This window comes from Cnephaeus nilssonii (genome assembly GCF_951640355.1).
Source record: "Cnephaeus nilssonii genome assembly, chromosome: 19".
Taxonomy (NCBI): domain Eukaryota; kingdom Metazoa; phylum Chordata; class Mammalia; order Chiroptera; family Vespertilionidae; genus Cnephaeus; species Cnephaeus nilssonii.
The window spans coordinates 8,048,014-8,071,046 of record NC_137090.1 but is presented as its reverse complement, the minus strand read 5'-3'; the positions used below and the strand labels follow the sequence as shown (position 1 = coordinate 8,071,046).

The 23,033-nt window shown below is 41.2% G+C and overlaps 2 protein-coding genes across 4 annotated transcripts; both read right to left on the bottom strand.

The window, feature by feature from the left end:
* Positions 1-1,018: 1,018 nt before the first annotated feature.
* On the bottom strand, positions 1,019-5,783 carry KRT24 (keratin 24; the record flags this gene model as incomplete). Of its 3 annotated transcripts, none has more annotated exons than XM_079798194.1 (8): positions 1,019-1,122; positions 2,097-2,209; positions 2,422-2,639; positions 2,962-3,087; positions 3,186-3,347; positions 3,706-3,862; positions 4,267-4,349; positions 5,130-5,783. In XM_079798194.1, 8 exons carry the CDS (start codon positions 5,781-5,783, stop codon positions 1,019-1,021), a joined length of 1,617 nt encoding a protein of 538 aa, XP_079654320.1. The 3 variants fall into 3 exon arrangements, with proteins under 3 accessions (XP_079654320.1, XP_079654321.1, XP_079654322.1); XM_079798195.1 differs by having other exon boundaries at positions 2,097-2,179; XM_079798196.1 differs by having other exon boundaries at positions 2,097-2,164.
* An 8,676-nt stretch (positions 5,784-14,459) lies between these two features.
* Positions 14,460-21,231, bottom strand: KRT25 (keratin 25; the record flags this gene model as incomplete). The annotated part of the gene is made up of 8 exons (XM_079798213.1): positions 14,460-14,569; positions 15,681-15,748; positions 16,088-16,305; positions 17,117-17,242; positions 17,325-17,486; positions 19,895-20,051; positions 20,418-20,500; positions 20,803-21,231. The coding sequence occupies 8 exons, from the start codon at positions 21,229-21,231 to the stop codon at positions 14,460-14,462; spliced, it is 1,353 nt and encodes a 450-aa protein (XP_079654339.1).
* Between the last annotated feature and the right edge of the window lie 1,802 nt (positions 21,232-23,033).

Here is a 23,033-nt window from a genome sequence, read left to right as displayed (position 1 = left end):
AGGCTTTCAGAAATCTGGCACCATATCACATATACCAAGACTTCTGTTTTGACCAGTCTCCTAAATGTCCCGCAACCACACAATGTCAGATTCCTGTTGCACTTATGGTGAATATTGGGGAATCAAGCCCTTTACTATGAACACCCTTTAGTGTTTGCTGACTTCTTTGTGCTTTAGCTTTCCTCTCCATCTGAAGTGTAGCCTTCTTGATGAAGGTAGATGTCATATTTCTTTTTATCAGTGATGGACCTTAAGAAACTAGGCATTAACTAATTGTAGATCGATAATTCTAGTAATGGCATCCTTCTTTGTGGGCTCAGCTATTGGCTATAGATTTAGGGACACTGAGGTTTAATTTCAGTTTTCACTGAGTTCTAAGGTGATGGTATTGAAAATGCCCATGTAGGAAATAGCTATAATCTTGATTTTTATGAAGAAAGTGCTGGTAAATAATGAATTAAACCTTAGCTGGTTTGGCTCAGTGGATAGAGCATCAGCCTGCGGACTGAAGGGTCCGGGTTCAATTCTGATCAAGGGCATATGCCGGGGTTGTGGGCTTGGTCCCCAGTGGGGGGCTTGTAGGAGGCAATCTATCAATGATTCTCTCTCATCATTGATGTTTATATCTCTCTCTCCCTCTCCCTTCCTCTCTTAAATCAATAAAAAAAATAAAAAAATAATGAATTAATATCAGTAACATAACACTGCAGCTAGATCATAACTGGCAGCTTCATTTCTAGGTAAAATATTAAATTTCTTTAAAAAAATTCAGCAATAATTTAACTTGCAAAAGTAAGTTTATTGAAGCACAGAAGCAATTAGAGCAAAGTTGTCATTTCAACTTTTTCAAGAGCATTCTAATCAGAAAAGAAGAGGCTGCCGGAAAATTGGTTAGTCATCTATTTCAGGACCGTTTCCCTGAAGTTATCCAGAAAGGTGGGTAGATTGATGCGATGTCTTCCTTTGTGTCCTTTAGATTTTATTCTCTGAAAGACACTCTTAAGGATCCGGAAATTTCTCATTTGACTTTCACCTCAGAAATATTGCTGACATGAGATGAGACGACCTTGCCATCCACCACCTCCTCTATGATGGTCTTAGTCACTCTAGTCTTGCTTGGATCTGAAAATCATAGAATCACAATGTCAGTCTGGACATGATCTGGAGAAATACAAGTGAATTCATGGATTACGTTCTCTCTGGGAAAGGTTATGTAAACAACAGTACACACTTTATCCTTTTTAATTTTTTTAAAGATATGTTTTTATTGATTTCAGAGAGAGGAAGGGAGAGGGAGAGAGAGATAGAAACATCAATGATGAAAGAGAATCATCAACTGGCTGCCTCCTGCATGCCCCCTACTGGGGATCGAGCCTGAAACTCGGGCATGTGTCCCGGCTGGAAATCCAACTGTGACCTCCTGGTTCATGGGTCAATGCTCAACCACTGAGCCTTACCAGCTAGGCAACAGTATATACACTGAGTGGCCAGATTATTATGATCTCTGAACACATAATAATCTGGCCACTCAGTGTGTGTGTGTGTGTGTGTGTGTGTGTGTGTGTGTGTGTGTATGTATTAGAGGCCTGGTGCATGAATTCGTGCATGGGTGGGGTCCGGCCAGCCTGGCCAGGGGGAGGGGACATGCGCAGTTGGCCAGCCTGCCTGGTGGTCGAACTCCTGGCCGAGGGGATAATTTGCATATTAGCCTTTTATTATATAGGATATCTGCTGAGTGGCCAGATTATTATGCATTCAGAGATCATAATAATCTGGCCACTCAGTGTATACTTTTAATGTCACAAGCAAAACATGTCTTTGCTTTAAAAACAAACAAACATTTTATTGATTTTTTACAGAGAGGAAGGGAGAGGGATAGAGAGTTAGAAACATCGATGAGAGAGAAACATCGATCAGCTGCCTCCTGCACACTCCCTACTGAGTATGTGCCCGCAACCAAGGTACATGCCCTTGACCAGAATCGAACCTGGGACCCTTGAGTCTGCAGGCCGACGCTCTATCCACTGAGCCAAACCGGTTAGGGCTGTCTTTGCTTTTAAATTATAAAATTATGAACATTAAAAAAAAATACCTACCTCTTCCCTGGCTAGAATGGCTTCCAGACCTTGAGTCACCAGATGTGGAATCCCTGGATCCCGTGTTTCTGGATCCCGAGTTTCTAAAGTCAGATCCTCCAAAACTGGAACCACTGGAGAAAAAAGAATTGTTTTCCTTTGCATGTTGCAAAGGCAGGAAAAACTCCTCCAGAAGAGGGCGCTCTGTGATGAAGGTAGATGCCATTTGATTGGGCTGTCACTGTGACTTTATAAATAGAAGTCTAGCCCCCAAACCCCTTTTTGGTTTCATGACATAAATGCACAGAGGTGTATGCCTTTTAGCGCGTTCATGACTTTCATTTACCCTCCCTCTCCATCGAGCAGGCGGCGGTAGGTCTCGATCTCCATCTCCAGGCGGGTCTTGACGTCCAGCAGTTGCTCATACTCCGCGTTCTGGCATTCGGTCTCGCCCCGGATCTGACAGATCTGCTCCTCCAGGCTGCTGATCCGCATCTGAATTTCCGACAGCTGAGCCATGTAGTTAGCCTCCGTGTCGGCTAGGGTCCCTTCCAGGGAGTTTTTCTAAGAGAAAAATAAATAAATAAAATAAGAAATTCATGATGAAAAGAAAATCACAAAATTTTATCAGGTACTGGGAGACGTTCACCTTCACCAAATCGCAAGCTGTATTTCTTATTTTTTGTTGGCATTACTTAAAAAAATTTAAATCGATGGAAATAGCATATAATCTCTTTACTTGGAATGTTTTATGCTTTCTATGACCACGATACTGTCCTCCTTAACGCTGCTTTTACTATGTGCCAAGTGGCACGTCTTGGCAAATGGGGAAAACCGAATCCCTTAGCCTCCCTGTTGGAGATTTTGGAGAGCGCTTTGCACACACCATGGCCAGTTGGGACTGAAGCTCAATTTCCAGGGCCTGCAGGGTCCGTTTCAGTTCTGTGATCTCATTCTTGGCAGAACTGGCTGCCCCGGCATCGGTGGAGATCTGTGCTTGCAGGGATGCACTCTGCATAAAAATAAAATGCAGTTACGGTGGGCTGATGGAATGAGCGGACGGGGCTTCCGTGTGGCTACAGGCTTAGCAGCTCAGCGGTGATAACCTACCTGCTTGTTGAACTGCTCCTCGGCCTCCCGGCGGTTTTGCTCAGCCAGCTCCTCATACTGCGCCCTCATGTCATTCAGTAACTTGGTCAGGTCGGTGCCTGGGGCGGCATTCATTTCTACCGTCACCTCCCCTCCGGAGCTCCCCTGCATATTCTTCATTTCCTAGCATAAAGGTGGGGGGGGGGGGGGGGGAAGACCAGAGTGATAAAAACAGAGAAGCAATGGACTTCCTAAAATGCATAGTTGAAACTAAGACACTGAAGGGGAAAGATACCCCCCACCAAATTCAGCTATAATTTGCTCATTATTACTTTTTTTCTTGGTCATAGGAGTTGGAAATCCATTCCGATGATGCTATTTTATTTTATAGATTGGCTATGGGGGAAACAGGGAGGCCAGAGTGGTTTAACCTTTTGCACTCGGATGTCGAGTGTAACTCGACAAGGTTAGCATTAGAATAAAAGAATCGAGAAAAAAGCAAGCGAGTGCAAAGGGCTAATCATGTGGACGGTGTTCCTACCTCCTCGTGGTTCTTCCTCAGGTAGGCCAGCTCCTCGGTGAGGCTCTCAAGCTGCATCTCCAGGTCGGAGCGAGTCATGGTCAGCTCGTCCAGCACCTTCCGAAGGCCGTTGGTGTCGGCCTCCACGGTCTGCCGGAGGTGCAGCTCGTTCTCATACCTGGAGGGGGCGGCCGTGAGACAGAGCAGTACACGTCAAAGAGGACACCCGATCTTATATCCTCAACGAGGCGTGTTCCCCTCGGAGCTATTTGACCAACGAAGGCTACTAATCTTAGGATTTTTTCCCTTGTAAAGAAAAAGGAGAGCCTGATGTTATTTCTATTGCTGTAATATTACTTCTAATAGTTTTTATGCCCAAAAGGTCATTCTTCATTTCTCTCTTTTCCTTGTTGGTGGGATGATGGTTTTTAAAATTTACATTTGGGACGTTTGTGAATTTAGGTCTTGATCCCCGGAAAGGTTTTTTTTTTTTTTTTTTTTTAAAAATTAGAATGACTTAAGCAAACAGATTGAATTTCGCTTTCCCCACAGCACCTGTTTTCAAGTCTTCAGTTTTCTTACTTTAGTCTGAAGTCATCCGCAGCCAATCTGGCATTGTCAACCTGCAGCACCATCCCGGCGTTTTCAACAGTGGCAGTAATGAGCTAGAAAAGGCACAAACAGTGAATGAATCGTGGGTGCTTTTTACCTGTGTCCGAATGCCCGCCTGTGAGGGTCGAAGCCGCTGAGGTAGCTTTCAAAGGTGAATTGCTTTGAGAACCTGCTTAGCGATGGACCTTGTACTGAGGATCGGGGTGTATTTAGGCTACATCTTTCCACAGAAAGGTAGCAGTTTGCAGTTACTGGAACAGGCATGGAACACAGCCCTCTGCATACTTCCACTGCTTTGGAAAATCAGTTATTCCATGAGCTCTTTCAGAAAATAGTGTGAAAAGGGAGCTCCACTTCTGAAAAAGTCTTGAAAAATATATTTTCCATGCAACGGTGGCAAGATACTTTAGAGTCCACCACATTCTTATATAATATTTGCGCCAGATTTTCTAGAAAGAAAAATGGTTGTAAAGACCATTTAAATCTAGCAAGACTCTAAAGTATGTCAACCTGCCAGAATCAATCCTGAAATAGATTAAGCTAGTTTTGACTCATGGTCATCACTCATATATACATGTTAACCAGCTGCCTGTCACTGTATAAATTTTACTCTTATGTAGAAATACTCAGATTTGAGATGCAAACAGAAAATTAATGTGGTTGGATGCAGTAGGCAGTACTGTCGTAGTTGAAACACACCAACTCCCATTTTAAATACCCAACAAACAACTATGTTTTCAAGTAATTCCTTGGCTTACCATCTTCATTACTGTACATGTTCAGAGTAAAAGCAAAAGAGACCAATAGAAGCTCAGCGGTGGATAGGGTCTTACCTGATTCCTGAGATCTTCAATGATTGGGTAGTACTTGCTGTAATCTCTTCCGGACCCACCATCTCCAGACCTGGGCCCATGCTTGTCATACCACTCCTTGATTTTGTTCTCCAGATCAGTGTTGGCCTCCTCCAGGGCCCTGACCTTGTCTAGGTAATTGGCCAGGCGGTCATTGAGGTTCTGCATGGTCTGCTTTTCACCTCCAGAGAAAAGCCCGCCATCGCCAGTACCACCACCCAAACCACCACCATAGCTGTAGAAGCCTCCGCTAGCACCACCACCGAATCCAGACCCCCCACCGAATCCAGACCCCCCGCCGAATCCAGAACCCCCACCGAATCCAGACCCCCCACCGAATCCAGACCCCCCACCGAATCCAGAACCCCCACCGAATCCAGAACCCCCACCAAAGCCAAGTCCAGAGCCTGAAGCTCCTCCAAAACCACTCCCAACTGAGCAGCTACCAAAACCCCCTCCAAAGCCACCGCTCGATCCCCCGCTCAGGCCACAGCTGCCGGAGGAGGCTCCTCCTCGGAAGCCCCGGGCAGAGCTGCCCCCCAGACCACATCTGCTTCTGCTGCTGCCACCAGCAGACACCCTGGCCGAGCTGCTGCCTCCAGCCCGGGAGGAGGAGATCCGAGATGAGCAAGACATGATGCTCCTGCAAAGGGTGAGCGTGTCCAGGCGAATGGGAGAGGCGAAGAGCGTATTTGCAGGCTGCCTTTTTGGCCCTTATATGCACCCTTTTAGGGTGTTCCTTTTCTGTGTCACTTCTTAATCCCGATTGCAGTTTTGCTAATCCGCAATTGGATAATGTCTTTTTCCTGGAGCCACTCTGCTGGCTCTCTTTCTGAAGCTGGGTCAGAGCCCGGGGGCATTTACTATAACAGGGAAACACCAACAAGGTGGGGCAAAGGGGGAAAAAAAAAAAGTTATTCCCAGAATGACAGTTTGACTCTTTCAGAAGTTTTGACTGATAATTCTTTCCTGAAGGAGCAATTCTATGAAATTTGCTTCATGATTTCCCAGTTGCAGGGCACAGATTCACAAATGTCATTAAAATACGTAATATGATGAGGGGAATTTCCCATCAGACTTGAAGCTTTTTGTTTGTATTGTTCTCTTAAAGTTGTAGTTAGCTCCAGCATCAGCATTGGTTTTAGATGGACTCGCCTTTCTCTATGATTATTTCTGTCAGCATATTTCTGAGGTTGTCGAAGTTGGTGATTTTCAGGTTATTGTCTTCTTTTTATTTTGAGATCAAATGAGATATTTTTACTGTTAATAAGAAAAACATAAATAAATAACAGTCTTCCATGTATACATTATTATGTCTCAGCAACCCATTTACTCAATCAGAGAATGTCTAAGAAAGCTGGTAGACAGATTGTTTTAGTATCAGATCAGGGACTGGTGCGTTGCTACAAAGAGTGTGACTTTCTGATTGACTTTGAGTCTGATAGAATGATACCAACTTCCCTCTTTAGAATCAAATCTTATGAAACTAGAAGATGATACTGATTTCATCTTGGTTTTAAAGACATCTGGAGAAGGGGATCCGAATCCACTTCTGCTAACCGATGTTATAGAGTCATTTGCAGATACTGAAATCTGGAGTTTCCCCAGTCTCCCTCTGCTCATGGTTTTTTCTCTTCTGTTTTGTTTAAAGACATTTAGAAAAGAGAACCTGTACCCACTTCTGATAACTAATGTTATGACTGGGGTCATTATATAGACACTGAAATCTAGAATCCTCCCCAGCTCACTTTTTGCTTCCTGTTTTTCTGTCTCTCTGTACTTTAGATTTTTCCATTCTCCTCTGCTAGTCGATTAAAGGTTGTGTGTGTGTGTGTGTGTGTGTGTGTGTGTGTGTGTGTGTGTTTAAGGCAAATACTGTATGATTCTACTTATATGATGTAGCTGGTGTAGTCAAATTTAGAGACAGGAAACAGAGTGGTGGTGCCGGGGGCTGGGGAAGAGGCAGTGGGGAGTTGTTTAATGGATACAGAGTTTTAGTTTTGCAAGAGAAAAAGAATTCTGGAGATTGGTTGCACAGCAACATGAATATATTTAACACCACTGCACTGTGCCCTTAAAAATGGTTACGATGGTCACTTTTATGTTATGTGTATTTTACCACAAATTTAAAAAGTACCTTTTAATAAAAGTATAGGTGCTTTAAATATATTTCTTGACCTTCTTAGCTTTATGCTCATGTAGCTCGCTGACGTTCGTTTATTTAAAACTTTATCTTGGCAGTGTCTGTTAAACCACATGCATGCTTTAATCCTTACATTTGATGGTTTTTTATTCAGTGTTCTGCCTTCTTTTAATTTTTCCTTAGACTGCCCTTGATTGGGACAAACGATGAAGTCAGTGGTAATTCCCTTTGCGTGGAGCTCTTTAGGGGAGTAGCTTTTATGTTCTACCTGTATTGTTTTCCAGTCTTATACTCAGGGTGCTGCCTCAAGGAGTACAAGGTGTTTTATAAACTTTAAATCGTTAAGCTGGGCGTAATTCGCATTACACCCTTCCCAGGTAGGTAAAAAATGCACCAACTATCACCGTCTGTTGGTCATCTTGCCTCACCCCTCCCCAAAGCCATGAAACCAAAGAAGTCTCCACACTAATGATTTAATGGAATGTGAATGCTGGAGACGGGAGGGACCATCATTGGGCTATTCCTTCCTCTTAAAATTATGAAATGGAATCTTTCTGCCTGCATAAGGCTGGCATTTGGTTAAAAGAAGGTTTTAAGGAAGGAACAGCAGCAAAGTGAAAGAAACCTGATAAAACAAATTTCAGAGCACAGGGAGCAAGAGTTTCCTGTGGAAAGATTGAGGAAAGACATTTAGCAGCGTCGTGGGCCTCTGAATTTGGCCTGGGGTTTGTGGAGTTTTTAGTCAGTGCTCATCTAGGGTGTAGCTTTCTCATCTCAGCAGCTTTGTTTACCTTCTGACTTGGGATATCTGGACATCTGGGTCTCCACTGAGGAAGCTTGTGATGACAGGTGTTCTATCTTGTGTCTCATTGATATGTGTCTCATATGATAGGTGTTCTATCTTGTGTCTCATTTTTAAGCTTTCTTGTTGATATAACTTTATTATGTACATAATAAAAACGTATATACTTTTTAAAATCTTCACTCGAGGAGATGTTTATTGATTTGAGAGAGAGAGGAAGGGGGAGGGGAGAGAGAGAAATATCTTTTTTTTTTGAGAGAGAGAAATGTCAACGTGGGAGAGAAGCAACAATGTGAGAAAGAAACATCAATCGGTTGCCTCCCGTACACACCCCCACCATGAGATTGAACCCGAAACCTGGGTATGTACCCTGACTGGGAATTGAACCTGCACCTTTTTGGTGTATGGGACAATGCTCCAACCAACTGAGCTACCCAGCCAGGGCAAAATTGATATAATCTTCATGCTGGCATATGTCTGTTCTTTAAAATTCAGTTTCAAAATCAAGTTCATTTGAGATGCTTCTCTGATTCTCTATACTTCAGAGATGACTTCTGGGCAGGGCATGTACTTAATAAATAAAACAGCCATTATCACCTCAAACTGTGTGTCTAATGAGGCAGTGTATAAACAAATGTACAGGTAAACCCACAGGATTTTCTTGTTTGTCACTATTTCCTGAAGTGCAGTTTCATGCTTTGTTTCTGTGTATCTGTGTGCCTCTTCTTTTCAGTGGTGAATCTATCAGACTAATCTCGATTTTGTGACTTGAAAACTGTCTACAACTTTGATGCCTAGTGGATTAAGGGATTTTAATCACATCTATAAATACAATTCTGTTCTTGTCTGAAGTGTTAGAATTCTTTAGTCAGCTTTGGTCTCCATTGTTTTGAGACATCCCCAAATTTAATATTCACTCTCTTTTATTTGAAATAAGGAGTTGCCAGAGTTCACAAGTAAGTTATTGGGATTTCTTTCCTATGTAAAATGAAAACTTCAATAATCTGGTTAGGTTCCAGTGGGGGTAAATGTTCAGAAATGCCGGCGTTGGTGCCTGGCATCCGTTAGTTATATGACAGTTTAAAAGAAATGGACTGAACCTCATATCTCGGGCTCCCAGTTCAATGCTGCCATCAGTTATACACTGTTTTGAATAGTTTGTTATTAGCAGTTTATTTTTACCTGCAAAGAATCAAATATGACCTCTGTAGAATATGACCACTGTAATAATTGCAGAATTATTTTCAAATAGTAACCATTACCATTTTTTGTGAGATAGATTACTAGTATTTTTAAAATTTCAGATTAATATATTGCATGCTTTTAGGTTAGCAGGAAAATCAATACTGAAAAGCATGGCATTTTGTCCCTGATGAACCTTTAGCATTGAAAATAGAATGAACTCGGGAAATTCTATCTCCTGTTCACTCTGGAGAATATTCTGTTATGTTTTTCAAATAAAAGCATAAGACCAGAATAGTTAAGGGAAGTAACTGGGCACAAAGTATTTGTTGAGTGTTGGCAGATGGTATGGCAAAAGGAAAAGCCCCAGTTGGATGTGTGCACAGCCTCTTTATAATACCTAACATATTGTAGAGAGATAATAAAGAGCCCTTGAATTAACAAAAAAACAACACAGCTTGACCTGCTTCATGAACAGCTTGGGTCACGGATTGCTTCTGTCCTTTATTATGTGTTCTGTCTTTTAAATCTTTATTCTCCACCTCTGGGTTTGTGGGGTGTGTGTGTGTGTGTCTGTGTTGGAGGGGTTGTTAGTAAAAGGAGGTGTTGTTCACAGAGGGGGCAGGGAAGGTCACACCAGAATCATGTGGGGACTTCCCTGCAGAGAATTATTATTTAGGTCAGTGCCATGGTGGTGGCCATGTGAGCCTTGCCAGGCTCAACTACTTGGAATAGAAAAGAGATTTTGCAGTAATATGTGTCCTGAGAAGCCACTCCCAGTGGATCTGGCACCATCCATAAATCGATTTCAGTCCTGTGCTATTGCCAGACACCAAAGGAGTTACAAAGTACCTACAAAAATAGAGCTGAAATGCACCAAATTCTGTGACTGTTTCTCTTCCTTCACGCTTTCCTATCTTCTTTCCCTATCATTCTTTCCCAGTCTTTCTCTTTTTAGTTTCAGTTAAGCATATCTGTTTGAAGGCTTCATTTTCTCCACCAGCATCTGCTAGATCACACCATTTTGCCAAATTTTGTTCTGGGAGAAAATGACTTAGCTTTGTACTTGTTGAGTTTGAATGCTCTACAATCTCTTTAAACAGCTCTTTTTACTTTTTTTTACTTTTCCTGAAGACTGTTTAGTCGGTTTACGGTGAGTTAAGAGAATGGGCGTGTGCCTTTGTCGGGTAGAGGTACTTCTGTCCTTCAGCGTCCAGAGTCAGTGTAGATTGAAGTAAGCACAGAGTTTACTGATTATGTTGACTTGAACGGTCCTTGGGACCTTGCCTCATACCAAATAGACACTAGCTTCCTATTCACAGAACCCACAGACATACAGTATAAAATGTGAGCTGTTAGCTCACAGTCTGCGTCCAGCCCCAAAGAAGGTGGGCTAAAGTTCCTATCTTCTGCGGTGAGCAGGGGAGATATGGCAGGTGGACAGGCCGTGGTGGGCGGGGTGGTTAGGGAAGGGAAGTTTGGGAAATGGGAGGCTGAAGATGAGCCAGGCCAGCTAAACAGGCTGCAGGTTCCTGCAACTGCGGCTTTCTTGGAAGTCGGCTCTTCCCAGAATCCTCTCTTGACTTTAGACAGGGAAGACAGCGGCCAGCAGGTGGCGCCAAACTGCAGCTAAGACAGGTTGAAATTGTGCATCAGAAAACTGGAGTGGCTTGGCTGGCTAGCTGCACAGATTTCCCCTCGGTGTTGGAATAGATTTTTAGCACACTTTATTAAGGTTTAAAAGGTTTTCTTTTAATTTTGTTTTGCTTTCTTACTGTGTATTATTTTCTTCCTACAGATACATCTTTACCTTCATGCCTTCAGCTTCTGTTTGATTTAAAAAGGCTTCATCATTCCCTAAGTATATAAATATATTTTTTTATTTTTTAAAAATCTGAAGTCTACAAAGGTTTGCTTTCTTATATTTCTGTAATCTCTGTGGAATATCAGAAAAAAGTATAGCAATAGTTGAAGCTTCATCTCCTCGGGCTTGTTAAATTGTTCACACTTATTCAGAGTTATCATTTACTTCTTGGGGCGAGAGCACAGGTGCCTACATCTTGCTTTCTTGCTTTTGTTTGAATTTTACATCAGAAACATTGTTGACTTGAGATGAAATCACTTGGCCATTATCTGTCACTGTCCTGGTTCCTCTGTCTTTATTTCAAGGGAGAATTTTAGAGCCATAGTTTTCTAACCTTTACAATCAAGGTTAATAATTCCTGTCCTACCTAGTGCACAGGATTATAAGTGCTTTGTAAATTGTGATTCTATATTCAAACCATAGTTTGATCATTTTTAGGTGTTTTTTTTTTTGCATCTGTACAGTATTGTTTATTCCATAAGACCACCTGCTGCTGACTTGGAAGATCAGCCTGATTTCATCCGATTCAAGTGCTGTATCGTCTTCACCATTTTTTAAAATGTATGTCTGATGTCCTTGGTGCCTTTACTAAGGGATTTTATTTTTGAAAAATTTATATATAATTATTTATAAAAATATGTAGACCCTATCTATATCTATTTTTACAATCCTCATCTGGGGATATATCTTTCATTGATGAGAAAAAGAGAGAGAGAGAGAGAGAGAGAGAGAGATCTGTTGCCTTTGGTACTTGCCCTGCTGGGGATCGAACCTGCAACCTACGTATGTGCCCTGAACCCCCAACCTTTTTGGTGTATAGGACGAGGCTCCAACAAACTGAGCCACCTGGCAGGGCCCTATTTATATCTTTTGGATTTAAGTTTAAGACTGTAATTAGCTGCTCTCACAAACCTTAGCAATTAAGGATTGTAGTTACATGTCATGGCTGTGAAGACTGCATTTCAGTTTTGTGATCTCATCTCTGGCTTGGTCAGCTGCTTCCGTGGAGAACTGAGCTGGCCATGACTCACTCTGGCCTGTAGCATCATGGTGGGACAGAGCTCTGAAATATACTCCCATTTTACTTCCTAATGTATACTTCACTAGCCATGTTAATAATTGAACTGTTCTTTTGCGTCCTTATAGATTTACTTGACAACAATTTCATGTTATATTTATCAGCATTCCAATGCTGAGATAGGTCAGGAGGCAGGGCAGCATTCCTTCCAGTAATTATGCTAATACTAGAATCTTGTTCCACCTCTTTGCCTAATTTAAAGGAACAGATGAAAATTAAACTCTCACACATCAAGCGCATACTTCCCCTGCCCTAAATCATCCCAGGGCCAGGTACCAGACAACTAGAGACTGTCCTTCCAGCCCAAAGCCCAAGGAAATTATTGAAATTAGGTGAAGACTATTACACATTAGTTTCAACACTGTCTCCCTCCTTCCTTTTGATTATTCCTGTAACTGAATATAGATCCACCATTTGGGCAATCGTATTGCCTCTGCAGGTCTGTGTGAATATAACTTTAAGCCTAAGAAAGGACAGCTACATTCGATAAAATTTGGTTTCCCCATAAAGTAAGACTGTATCTGGTAAGACAGCCACGTAAATACCTGAAAATTCTCATAGTTGCTGTGAGTAAACTCTTCAGTGAACCAAGAATGAGGTGGTGATGGCAGCAGCAGTGGCAGAAGGAAGATAAGCATTTCATTAGGGAGCAGTGTTGACTCACTGGCTACAGTGTATGAACTGAAGCTCTGAAAATGTCCCCCCAAAGTTGTCTTCTTCTATGACACAATTATCATTACATTTCAAAAATGCTTTCAAAATTAAGTAGTAAATAGAAATAAGTAAATAGAATCTTATTACTAGAAAATTCTTTTTTTTAAAAAACAACAACAATCTTTATTGATTTCAGAGAGGAAGGGAGAGGGAAAGAGAGAGAGAAAAATCAATGATGAGAGAGAATCATTGATTGGCTGCCTCCTGCACACCCCTCACTGGTGATCGAGCCCACAACCTGGGCAAATGCCTTGACCCAGAATCGAACCCTGATCTCCTGGTTCATAGGTCAGTGCCCAACCACTGAGCCACACTGGTTGGGCCTGAGAAAATTCTTGGTTGTTGTTATTAAGTGAATGAGAACAGTGGCACATAGCCCAAATGGCATGAAAGAAAAAAGTATTTTCTTTTTGGCAAGGAATGTCTATTACGCTCACGTTTATTGAGAAAGCTGCATTTCTGAGAACTCAAGAATTTTCTCTCAGATTGTATTGTTTTTGTTTCACATAATCTGATGGGGGTCATAATTAGATATTTTGACTCTAGTGGTCCCTGGCTAAGATTGCATTAGAAATAGACAATAAAAGTAATTCAAGAATAATTATAGTACCCTTAAAAAACCCCAGTTGTCTTTTCTGCTTAATATTTTCAGATGGAGCTTGAAATCAAATTTTCATGGATGGATTATAATATGGATAATCCATCCATAGAGGATTGAGAGGTCAACTAAATCTCCAGGGGTCATATTTGATTTGAGGAAATTATGTGACTCCATTAATAGAACTTGAATTCTAAACCAAAACTTGTGCTTTAACCTTCTTTATATTTGGAATATTATTTAAATATATATTCAAAGTGAAATGATATTTGAGAATTAACCCTTATAAATATTAAGTATTTAAAAGTAAATTAGCATTTACTGAGTGCTTATTCAATAAATACACTTTAGAATAATTCGTTTAATCTTTATAATAATCATTTGAGAGAAGTATTATTTATCCCCATTTTACATATGAACCTGAAATGTGTACATGTTAGCTATTCTGAAAGGGAATAGACTTGTTATTATGTCAGAGTATGGCAAATTGGGAATTTAAGTGAAAGTATTTTTATTCATTCTGAATTTGTCTCATTTTGAATTGTTGGGAAAGCCTCATGAAAATCTGTTAATTTTTAAAAAGTTTTTATATAAATGAAAAGCTGTTAAGTGTTCATATATCTCGGCCACAGACACGGACATTTTAAATATAAGACAATACCATCAGTGATAACTTGCTGAAGGAAGGTTTATTGAACACAAAGAATTGACAACATTTTCTATAAGGTATTCAAATGAGTCATCACATTTGTATGTGACATTCTTCCAGATGAATGGGAGATACCACTATTGATGGCTAGAGGTTATATTTCAGTAAGAGAAAGACAAAGGGACAGACATTTTTTTTAGACTTGCTCATTTTTCTGGACAGATATATAATGTGTTTTCTTCTCGGAAAGCACTTGGCATAAGCTAGCTCTTGTGTTTCAAATTAATTGCTTTGAGATTTCTCTTCCAGGGAGTGGAGCCTGGTGCTCAGTATTTTGCTGCGTTGGTCTACCTCCTCCAGAACTTTCTTAACCACTATGGCTTTGGCAGGATCTAAAAATTAAAATTTAAAAGGAGATTTTAGAGAGTTGAGAAAAGATGAATAAGATACCAATAGCTAAAGTGTGGAAGCAACCCAAGAATTCATCAATGGGTGAATGGATAAAAAAAATATGGTAAAAGCATACAAGGGAATATGACTCAGCACTAAAGGAAGGAAATTCGCCTGGCCAGCGTGGCTCAGTGGTTGAGCATTTACCTATGAACCAGGAGGTCACAGTTTGATTCCCAAGTAAGGGCACATGCCTGGGTTGCAGGCTTGATCCCCAATTGGGGGTGTGCAGGAGGCAGCCAGTCCATGATTCTCTCTCATCATTGTTATTTCTTTCCCTCCCTAACCCTTCCTCTCTGAAATCAATAAAAAGTAAAAAATAGAAAAAATAAAAAGGAAGGAAATTCTGAAATGCCACAACATGGACAAATCCTGAGGATATTATGCTAAGTGAAATAACTCAGTCACAAAAAGGCAAGTGCTATATGATTCTGCTTATATGAGGTACCTAGACTAGTGAAATTCATACAGAAAGTAGAATGGTGGTTTCCAGGGGCTGGGGAGGGGGAATGAAGAGTTGTTGAATGGGTATAGAGTTTCAGTGTTGGAAGATGAAAAGAGTTCTAGAGATAGATGGTGGTGATGGTTGCACAAGAATATGAATGTACATCATGCCACTGAACTGTACACACAAAAATGGTTAAGATACTAAATTTTGTGTTTAGTATAATTTAACACAATAAACTTAAAAAATGAGTAAGAAAGTATATCAATTAAAGGAATAATAGGATTTTTATATACGGTGAACTATGCAATAAGCACAAATACTTGGACTCATTTTTTGGTGAATTTTGATTAGCTAAAAATATGGCGACATGTTACTTTGTTTAAAATTAGCATAAAAAAGAAAAAATTAAAAATATTAAAAAATAAAATAAAATAAAATTAGCATACATCTCTAAAGACAGACATCTAGCACTCACTGATGTCTACTACAAATCTTTATCTACTCTTACATATAATATATAATATATATTCTGGGAATATAAAGGCAATCAAGCTGTGCATTGAAAATGAAGTAGTATAGCATAAAAATAGAATTTACTTAATTACCTTTGACTTGACTTCCCATGTTTCCAGACCCGTAATCTTTAGACTTGTAACCTCCAGACTTGCAAGCCCTGTAAACACATATTATTGAAAACATCACAAAAGAATGAGTTGGAGAGAACCCCTTCAATTCTAAATTCACTATTTGTTTTATTTAGCTGTCTGGTGAGCACATTTCAGTGGGTTACATCTGCTTTAGCATCAAGAGGTGAGTCTTACATTTTCATACCGTAAATACAGGGCTTGTTGCATTTTGGTTTTGTAAGATGTGGCTAATTTGTACCTTGGCAGTAGAGTATCATGTTTAATATTTAGCGACTATGATAATAAATGTGGTCCTATCAGTTTCCAGAGATCTAAGTTTCGTGCAGATTTCAGTTTATTACTTCTCTGTAGATTATTTTACCTACCCGTCATCTCCGCCTATGAGGAGGCAGTAGGTCTCAATCTCTTTTTCCAGGAGGACCTTGATGTCCAGCAGCTGCTCGTACTCGAGTTTCTGGCCCTCGGTCTCGGTTCTGACCTGGTGCAGCTGCTCCTCCAGGGCCCCGATCTGAGCCTGGATCTGGGCCAGCTGCGCACAGTAGTTGCTTTCGGTCTCCGTCAAGGAGCATTCCAGGGACTGTTTCTGTAAGGAAACAATGAAGAGACTGAGACGGATACACACATATACAAACTAGCTTTGACCTATGACTTTCTCCTCTTATCAGCTCTGCCTGTAATTGTTGATTTCCTGTGGACACATGGTTAAGAAGACTGTGACATTCTTAAAATGAGCAAGTCTTTCTTTTTGGTAGAACAAGTCTAAAGACATTGATGTTGCTGTTTTAGCTGTTCTAGATACAATCCTATTCTCTCTTAATGTTTTAAGTTAATTACATAAAAAAATATATGCATACTAGAGGCTTGGTGCATGAAATTTGTGCACAGGTAGGGTCCCTAGGACTGGCCAGCGATCAGGGCTCATCGGGGTCTTCTGGCTGCCGGCCAGGGCCTCCCTTCTTTCCACGCTGCCCCCTGGTGGTCAGCGCACATCATAGTGAGCGATCCGTCTCCTGGTCAAACTCCCAAGGGGACAATTTGCATATTAGGCTTTTATATATATAGATATTCTCAACATGGTTAAGAGATTTAAAAATATATGTACATATATTTTTATTGATCTCAGAGAGGAAGGGAGAGGGAGAGAGAGAGATAGAAACATCAATGATGAGAGAAAATCATTGATCGGTTGCCTCCTGCATGCCCCACACTGGGTGTGGAGCGCACAACCCAGGCATATGCCCTGACCAGGAATTGAACTGTGACCTCCTGGTTCATCGATCAATGCTCAACCACTGATCCACGCCGGTCAGGCAATATGGTTAAGAGCTTTAAAACCAACCGGCACATAATTAAAATGATAACCTAGGAGATGGTAAGACGTTGTCCTTTCCTACCGTGGCTAAGAGGGACTGAAGCTCGATTTCCAGCGTTTGCAGATTGCGCTTCATCTCAGTCAGCTCGTTCCGGGCGGAGGTTGTGGCGCCCACATCCTCAGAGATCTGCTGTTGCAGCGAAGCGCTCTGGAAGGTGTAAGTGAGGGAGCACATCTTAGGTGTGAGCATCACCAAAATGCAGCAGGCCTGTTTTCTGACAGAGACTCACCTTCTCGTTGAACCAGGCCTCCGCATCCCGGCGGTTCTGCTCCGCTAGTGCTTCGTACTCGGCGCGCATGTTGTTCAGCAGAACCGTGAGGTCCACCCCGGGGGCCGCGTTCATCTCCACGTTCACGTTGCCCCCGGCGGCGCACTGCAGAACTTGCATTTCCTGGAGGCAGAAAAGTGTGCCGCTCAGCGAAGCAGGGATCTCACAGAAAGTCTAGAAGCTGAAGAAGCTTAGCTTCGGAAGGGCTCTTAGCGTTCCCCTGCTTCCATCTCCCAGTCTGTGCAATGAGCTCCCTCTACTTTTTATATATCCTGTCCAGCAGACATGACTTTCAACGACAGTGAACCCACTGCCTCATGAAATAGCCTGTTTCCTTCTTGGAGTTTTAGTTGCTGCAGAGGTCTTTTCTATGATGAACCCAACTCCAGCTCATAAACTCCAACTCATCGATCAGTTATAGTTCTGCTGCACAGAAAAAGTCTTAATTCCTTTTCCAAATGAAAGTCCCTAAAACATCTAGAATGAACCCAGCTGGTATGGCTCAGTGGTTGAGTGTGGACCTATGAACCTGGAGGTCATTGCTGGATTCCTGGTCAGGGCACATGGCTGGGTTTACAGCTTGACCCCCGGTAGGGGACGTGCAAGAGGCAGCTGATCAGTGATGCTCTCTCAGCATTGATGTTTCCATCTCTCTCTCCCTCTCTGAAGCCAATAAAAATTTTTTTTAAAAAAAAATTAAACAAATATATAGAATGAGTGATCTGTCATCTCTTTTTCTATTCATTTATAGCTTAAATGTCTCCACCTCTGTGGACTTGGTCATTATTCCACTTTGAGAGCAGCTTGGATGTGTTCTCCACTCAGCAATATCCTGAACTCAGCATGAACATGGTGGAGGGGCTGAGTCTGGATAATTTTGAAGAGTTGAAATAACTATGAATAAATACATATTTATGTTTCTATGTTTATGCCTGCTTATAATTATAAACTTATTTGTGATTAGTAAAGGAAGAACATCATCTTCTAAAGAATCCTTAGTTGTCTATTAAGCTATTAAGCTTACACAGGCCATTATAGTGTCTTGATGGACTTTGGTGTCAAACCGATCTCCATGTGAATTTTGGTTCTGCCCTGTAGTAGCTACCTGGGAACGAGGCTCCACTTCAAATCCCAATTTTCTTATCTGGAAATTGAGGCAACAAATAATATCCTTCTCTGTGTTGTTGGAAGATGTGAAATAGTAATAAGACCAACAATACTGCCTGGCGTGTAAATACTAAATAAATGCTAGTCATTATGATCATTATCATCATCAGAGAGGTTGGAATCAGCTTTGCGTATTATTTCATCCGAGGTGTGTGCTGTTGGGATGCAGTGAGTCATTCTAAGATTGTGGATGGCAGACACCACTAAGTCTGTGTACCACCGAAACAACACGGAGCGGCTTACGCCTCTGCTGCAGGAACCCTCCTCCCCACCCATGTCCCAGGCCCTGGCTCGGTCCTAATGTCACTAATGAGGCTTTCTTTCCTCCCTGTACCAAGTCCCTCTGGTAATTCTAACATTTGTTCCTCCCTGGTGGTCCCCATGCCTTGTCTATCTCCAGGTGGGGTTTTTACTTCTGAGGACTTAGGGAAATCTTCCCCAGTTCAAACAGAAAAAGATTAAAAGATGCACGGGGGTTTGTCTGTGAGTCATTGAAAAAAATGAAATCAATTGCATTCAATTCATCAAACATTTGTTGAGTAGCTACCAGGGGGCTATAGCCATACTTGAACCCATATATTTATGCAAATGTTGTTCTTCAAATACTTAAATTTACAAGACAGCCGCATGACTAAGCAAGCTGCATTTTTAGCTTTTCTCCTTTAAGCACCTGGCTTGACTTTGAGAAGTTTTTTGGCTGTTTAAAAAGATCAAATTCCTTTTCAAAGAATAAAGATATTATCAGGAAACAGTGGTTCTGAAAGCAATCCCAGAGGTGTGTCTGGAGTAGTGGCTGTATGGTCTAATTTAGGATCTAGCTTCCCACGATGACCACTTTGGACATACACTATTTATTTGGAAGTGTAAATTTTAATGGAACAGTTTAATCCCAGTCTCATTATTTTTATAGCCACACTTATTAAGAATATGTATTAATATTAAGTATATATACTTAATGTGTGTATGGAGTAAATGTTTTAAATCTGCCACTGTGATATAGAAATTTAGATCTACCGTAGTTTCCTTAGGCAGTCCTTACAGTATACATCTTCTATCTCATTAGATGTAATCTTTTAAGCGCACCATTTTAATTATCTATAGCTGTAATTATCTAGCCAAATACTGCTCTTTAACCCTGATTGGTCTGGAAAACATAATTATTTTTTTCCCCGTGGGAAACAATGAGAGAGCAAGGGTGAATCTGTACAAAGACTTCACCACTTCTAAAGACAACTCAGGCCTCATGTCTGTCTGATACTGGTTTGTTAGGACCAATTTCTTATTTAAGAAGCCAATTACGTGATCTCCTATCAGGTGGGTGGTGTCTGCAGAGGGGTGGCAAAGCGTAGACAGTCAGCTCTCACCTCTTTATGGTTCTTTTTGAGGTACGTCATCTCCTCACTCAGGGTTTCATACTGGATCTCCAGGTCGGTTCTGCACAGGGTTATTTCATCCAGGACTCTGCGCAACCCATTGACATCACTCTCTACGCTCTGGTGAAGAGCCAGCTCATTTTCATACCTTAAAGGGTGATAAAGATTTTCCAATTTGTCACATGGTTGGAGAAATAGCCAAAGGTCAATGAGCAAATAGAATTTTGAGATGCCACATTTGGCCACAAGAGACATTTTCAAAGTCTATTGTATGCTAATTATTCTTTTCTTTATTTTGACGCATTTCTTTGACAGAAAAGGAACTAGGGCATTGAACACTTCTTTTATGGCAGTTCATACTTTATATCTTGTGGCAAAAGTATAAAAAAGTAATAGCATTCTGTCTGCTTTAAATCCCAGTATTTTAATATTTAATGGAGGAATCAAAAAATAAATTCAGTTTAATGCTTCCCATGAACCTCCATGGATTCTTTCACTCCGAGAGTCTACTTACTTGAGTCTGAAGTCATCCGCTGTCAGCCTGGCATTATCGATCTGTAGAACAGCATTAGCATTGCTGGTGGTGGAAGCGATGATCTAGAAATGGGGAGTTTAATTTTTTTAAAGGCAATTTATTACAATCAATAAAAAAGTGGTTATTTTTTTTAGATTAGAAAATGGAAATAATCAAAATTAATATAGTGACCAGATAGTGACATTTTAAATCATGCGGTTAACCAGATGAATCTACTTCGTGCTTATTTCTAATGCTAAATTGAAATTCCTTTTAGGAAATTGCAAGTAGGGATGATAAATGCGTTTAGAATTCAGTGAGGAAAGGCAAAGAGCCTTTAGAAATGAAAGTTCATAAAAATGATTGCGGAGTTGTAGTTTCTTACCTGACTTTTGAGATCATCAATTATAGGGAAGTATCTGCTGTAATCATGATCCAGACCACGGCAAGATCCAGGCCCAAATTTCTCATACCAACCCTTGATCTTCTGCTCCAGGTCTGCGTTGGCCTCCTCCAGAGCTCGCACGTTGTCCAGGTAGGAGGCCAGGCGGTCATTGAGGTTCTGCATGGTCACCTTCTCATTCCCAGAGAGGAGGCCGCCCTCATTCACAGTAAAGCCAGCACAGGAATTGCTTCCGCCTGCATTTCCTCCCAGTGCGCTGCCCCCGAAGGCACAGGAGAAGCCACTTCCAATTCCAGGCAAGCTGCAAGCATTTCCAGCCCCAAAGCTGGCTCCCCCACCCGAGAGCCGGAGCGATCCCGTGGTGGGACGGGGACAGGCCCGCCGGGAGCCACTGGGAAGTCGGAGAGACATGGTGTCCGGGTAAGCGCGTTGCAGAGCTGTTCTCGTGAATCCCAGAATGGAGTGCCTTCTCCTCTCACCTGTTTTGTGTGCCTTTTTATAGACAATTCTCAAGTGTGTTCTGGACGATATTTTGCCTACACAGAGGAAAAGGGAGCTTGCCAGCCTCAGCAAGTTGGCATAATTGGATGATTTTTCCTAATTAGTAACTAACTTTGCTGGGCTCATTTCTGGAGGAGGGCAGCTGCCCTCAGGTCGGTGGTTATCTGAGAAATGGGTCTGGGTGGAGCAATTTCAGGTTCCTTATTACATTTTAAAATTGTGAGTGAGTCATTCTTCACTTCGCTCCTTAGAAGATAAAACTCATCAGTCCGCCACACCATAGCCATCTGGTGTCATGGTTTTGGGCTCTTTATGCCGAGGCAGATTTTGATGTTTTGAGACTTTAAAAAAATTCTATTGTTACAATTCTTTCCTCTTAAGTAGGGAACAGAACTGGGGTCCTGATATGCCCATCCTGGTCCTTCAAATACCAGTCCCGCTCCCATACCCACTCACCACTGTTTCCGATGGGAAGTAACTTCCATTTTGGCTGACATGCAGCATGTTTTGTTGACACTGACTTATAGTTAGGCATAGCTGCCTTCTCTTATCCATTTTGGCAATTAGGAACACACCCCTAATTGCTGTTATGAGTTGTGGGAGTTTGGAAGGATATTAACTTATTTCCTGACCCAGCAAAATTTGAAGCAAACCTGGAAGCAAATATTTCATCTGTTTTTATCTCATTGTGGTTTAGCTTGGGTGAAAGTCATCAGTAAATTAACTATTTACTGGGTGGGGATCCCCATATACTTATTGAAAATCCTAAATATTTTGGAATTTTTTGAAAAATCTGGAAATTGGCTTATGGACAAAATTTCCATGAACATTTATGTGACACTGTTATGAACATATGGATTCATTCATTCATTCATTCATTCATTTAACGAATATTTATAAAACACCTACTATGTTCTGGGGACTCAAGATAAGTAGAATAATGCATTATTTCGCCTTTTGTGACTGGCTTCAAAGTTGTATCATGTGTCAGAATTTCTTTGTTTTTTAAAGGCTTAATAATGTTCCGTTGCATTTATATACCATATTTTTTTTATCCATTCCACAGTAGGCAGGCACTTGGGTTGCATCCACCTTTTGGCTATTGTGAATAATGCTGATATGAACATGGCAACTATGATTTTACTCTCTGCATGAAAACATTCTTTTGATGTAAACAAATCAAGCAGGATCAAAGAGTATAGAATAAAATGTTACAATCCTTTCTCACCTTCCTCTTTCTCTCTCCTCCTTACTCTCTCAGGCAACCACAGTTCACCATTCCAGATGTTTGTACCCTTCCAGATGGTTTTCCATGCATTTGCATACATACATAGCATGTAGACATACATGCCTAGGCGAGTCATCTGTGTTATATGTATTGCCCTGTAACTTTCTTTGTTTACCTTACATGCCTTAGAGCATGAATTGGTAGGTGTCTAATGAGATGGAAACTGTTGGTTGGTCCCCCAAAATTTTAACTGGGCAATAGCTACCCACAGTAAAGATTACTTTTTCCACATTCTTTGTAACTAATTGTGGTCATGTGATTAAGCTAGCCAATGAGATGTAAGCAGAAGTATATGTACTAGTGTATTCTAGATACTTCATCTAAGATGCAGCTGACACAAGTCTTTGTCCCATCGTCTTCCTTTCCTCCATCCTGCTGAAATGGCTGTGATGGCTGGGTTCCCGGAGATTCTCTGGTGCAAAGG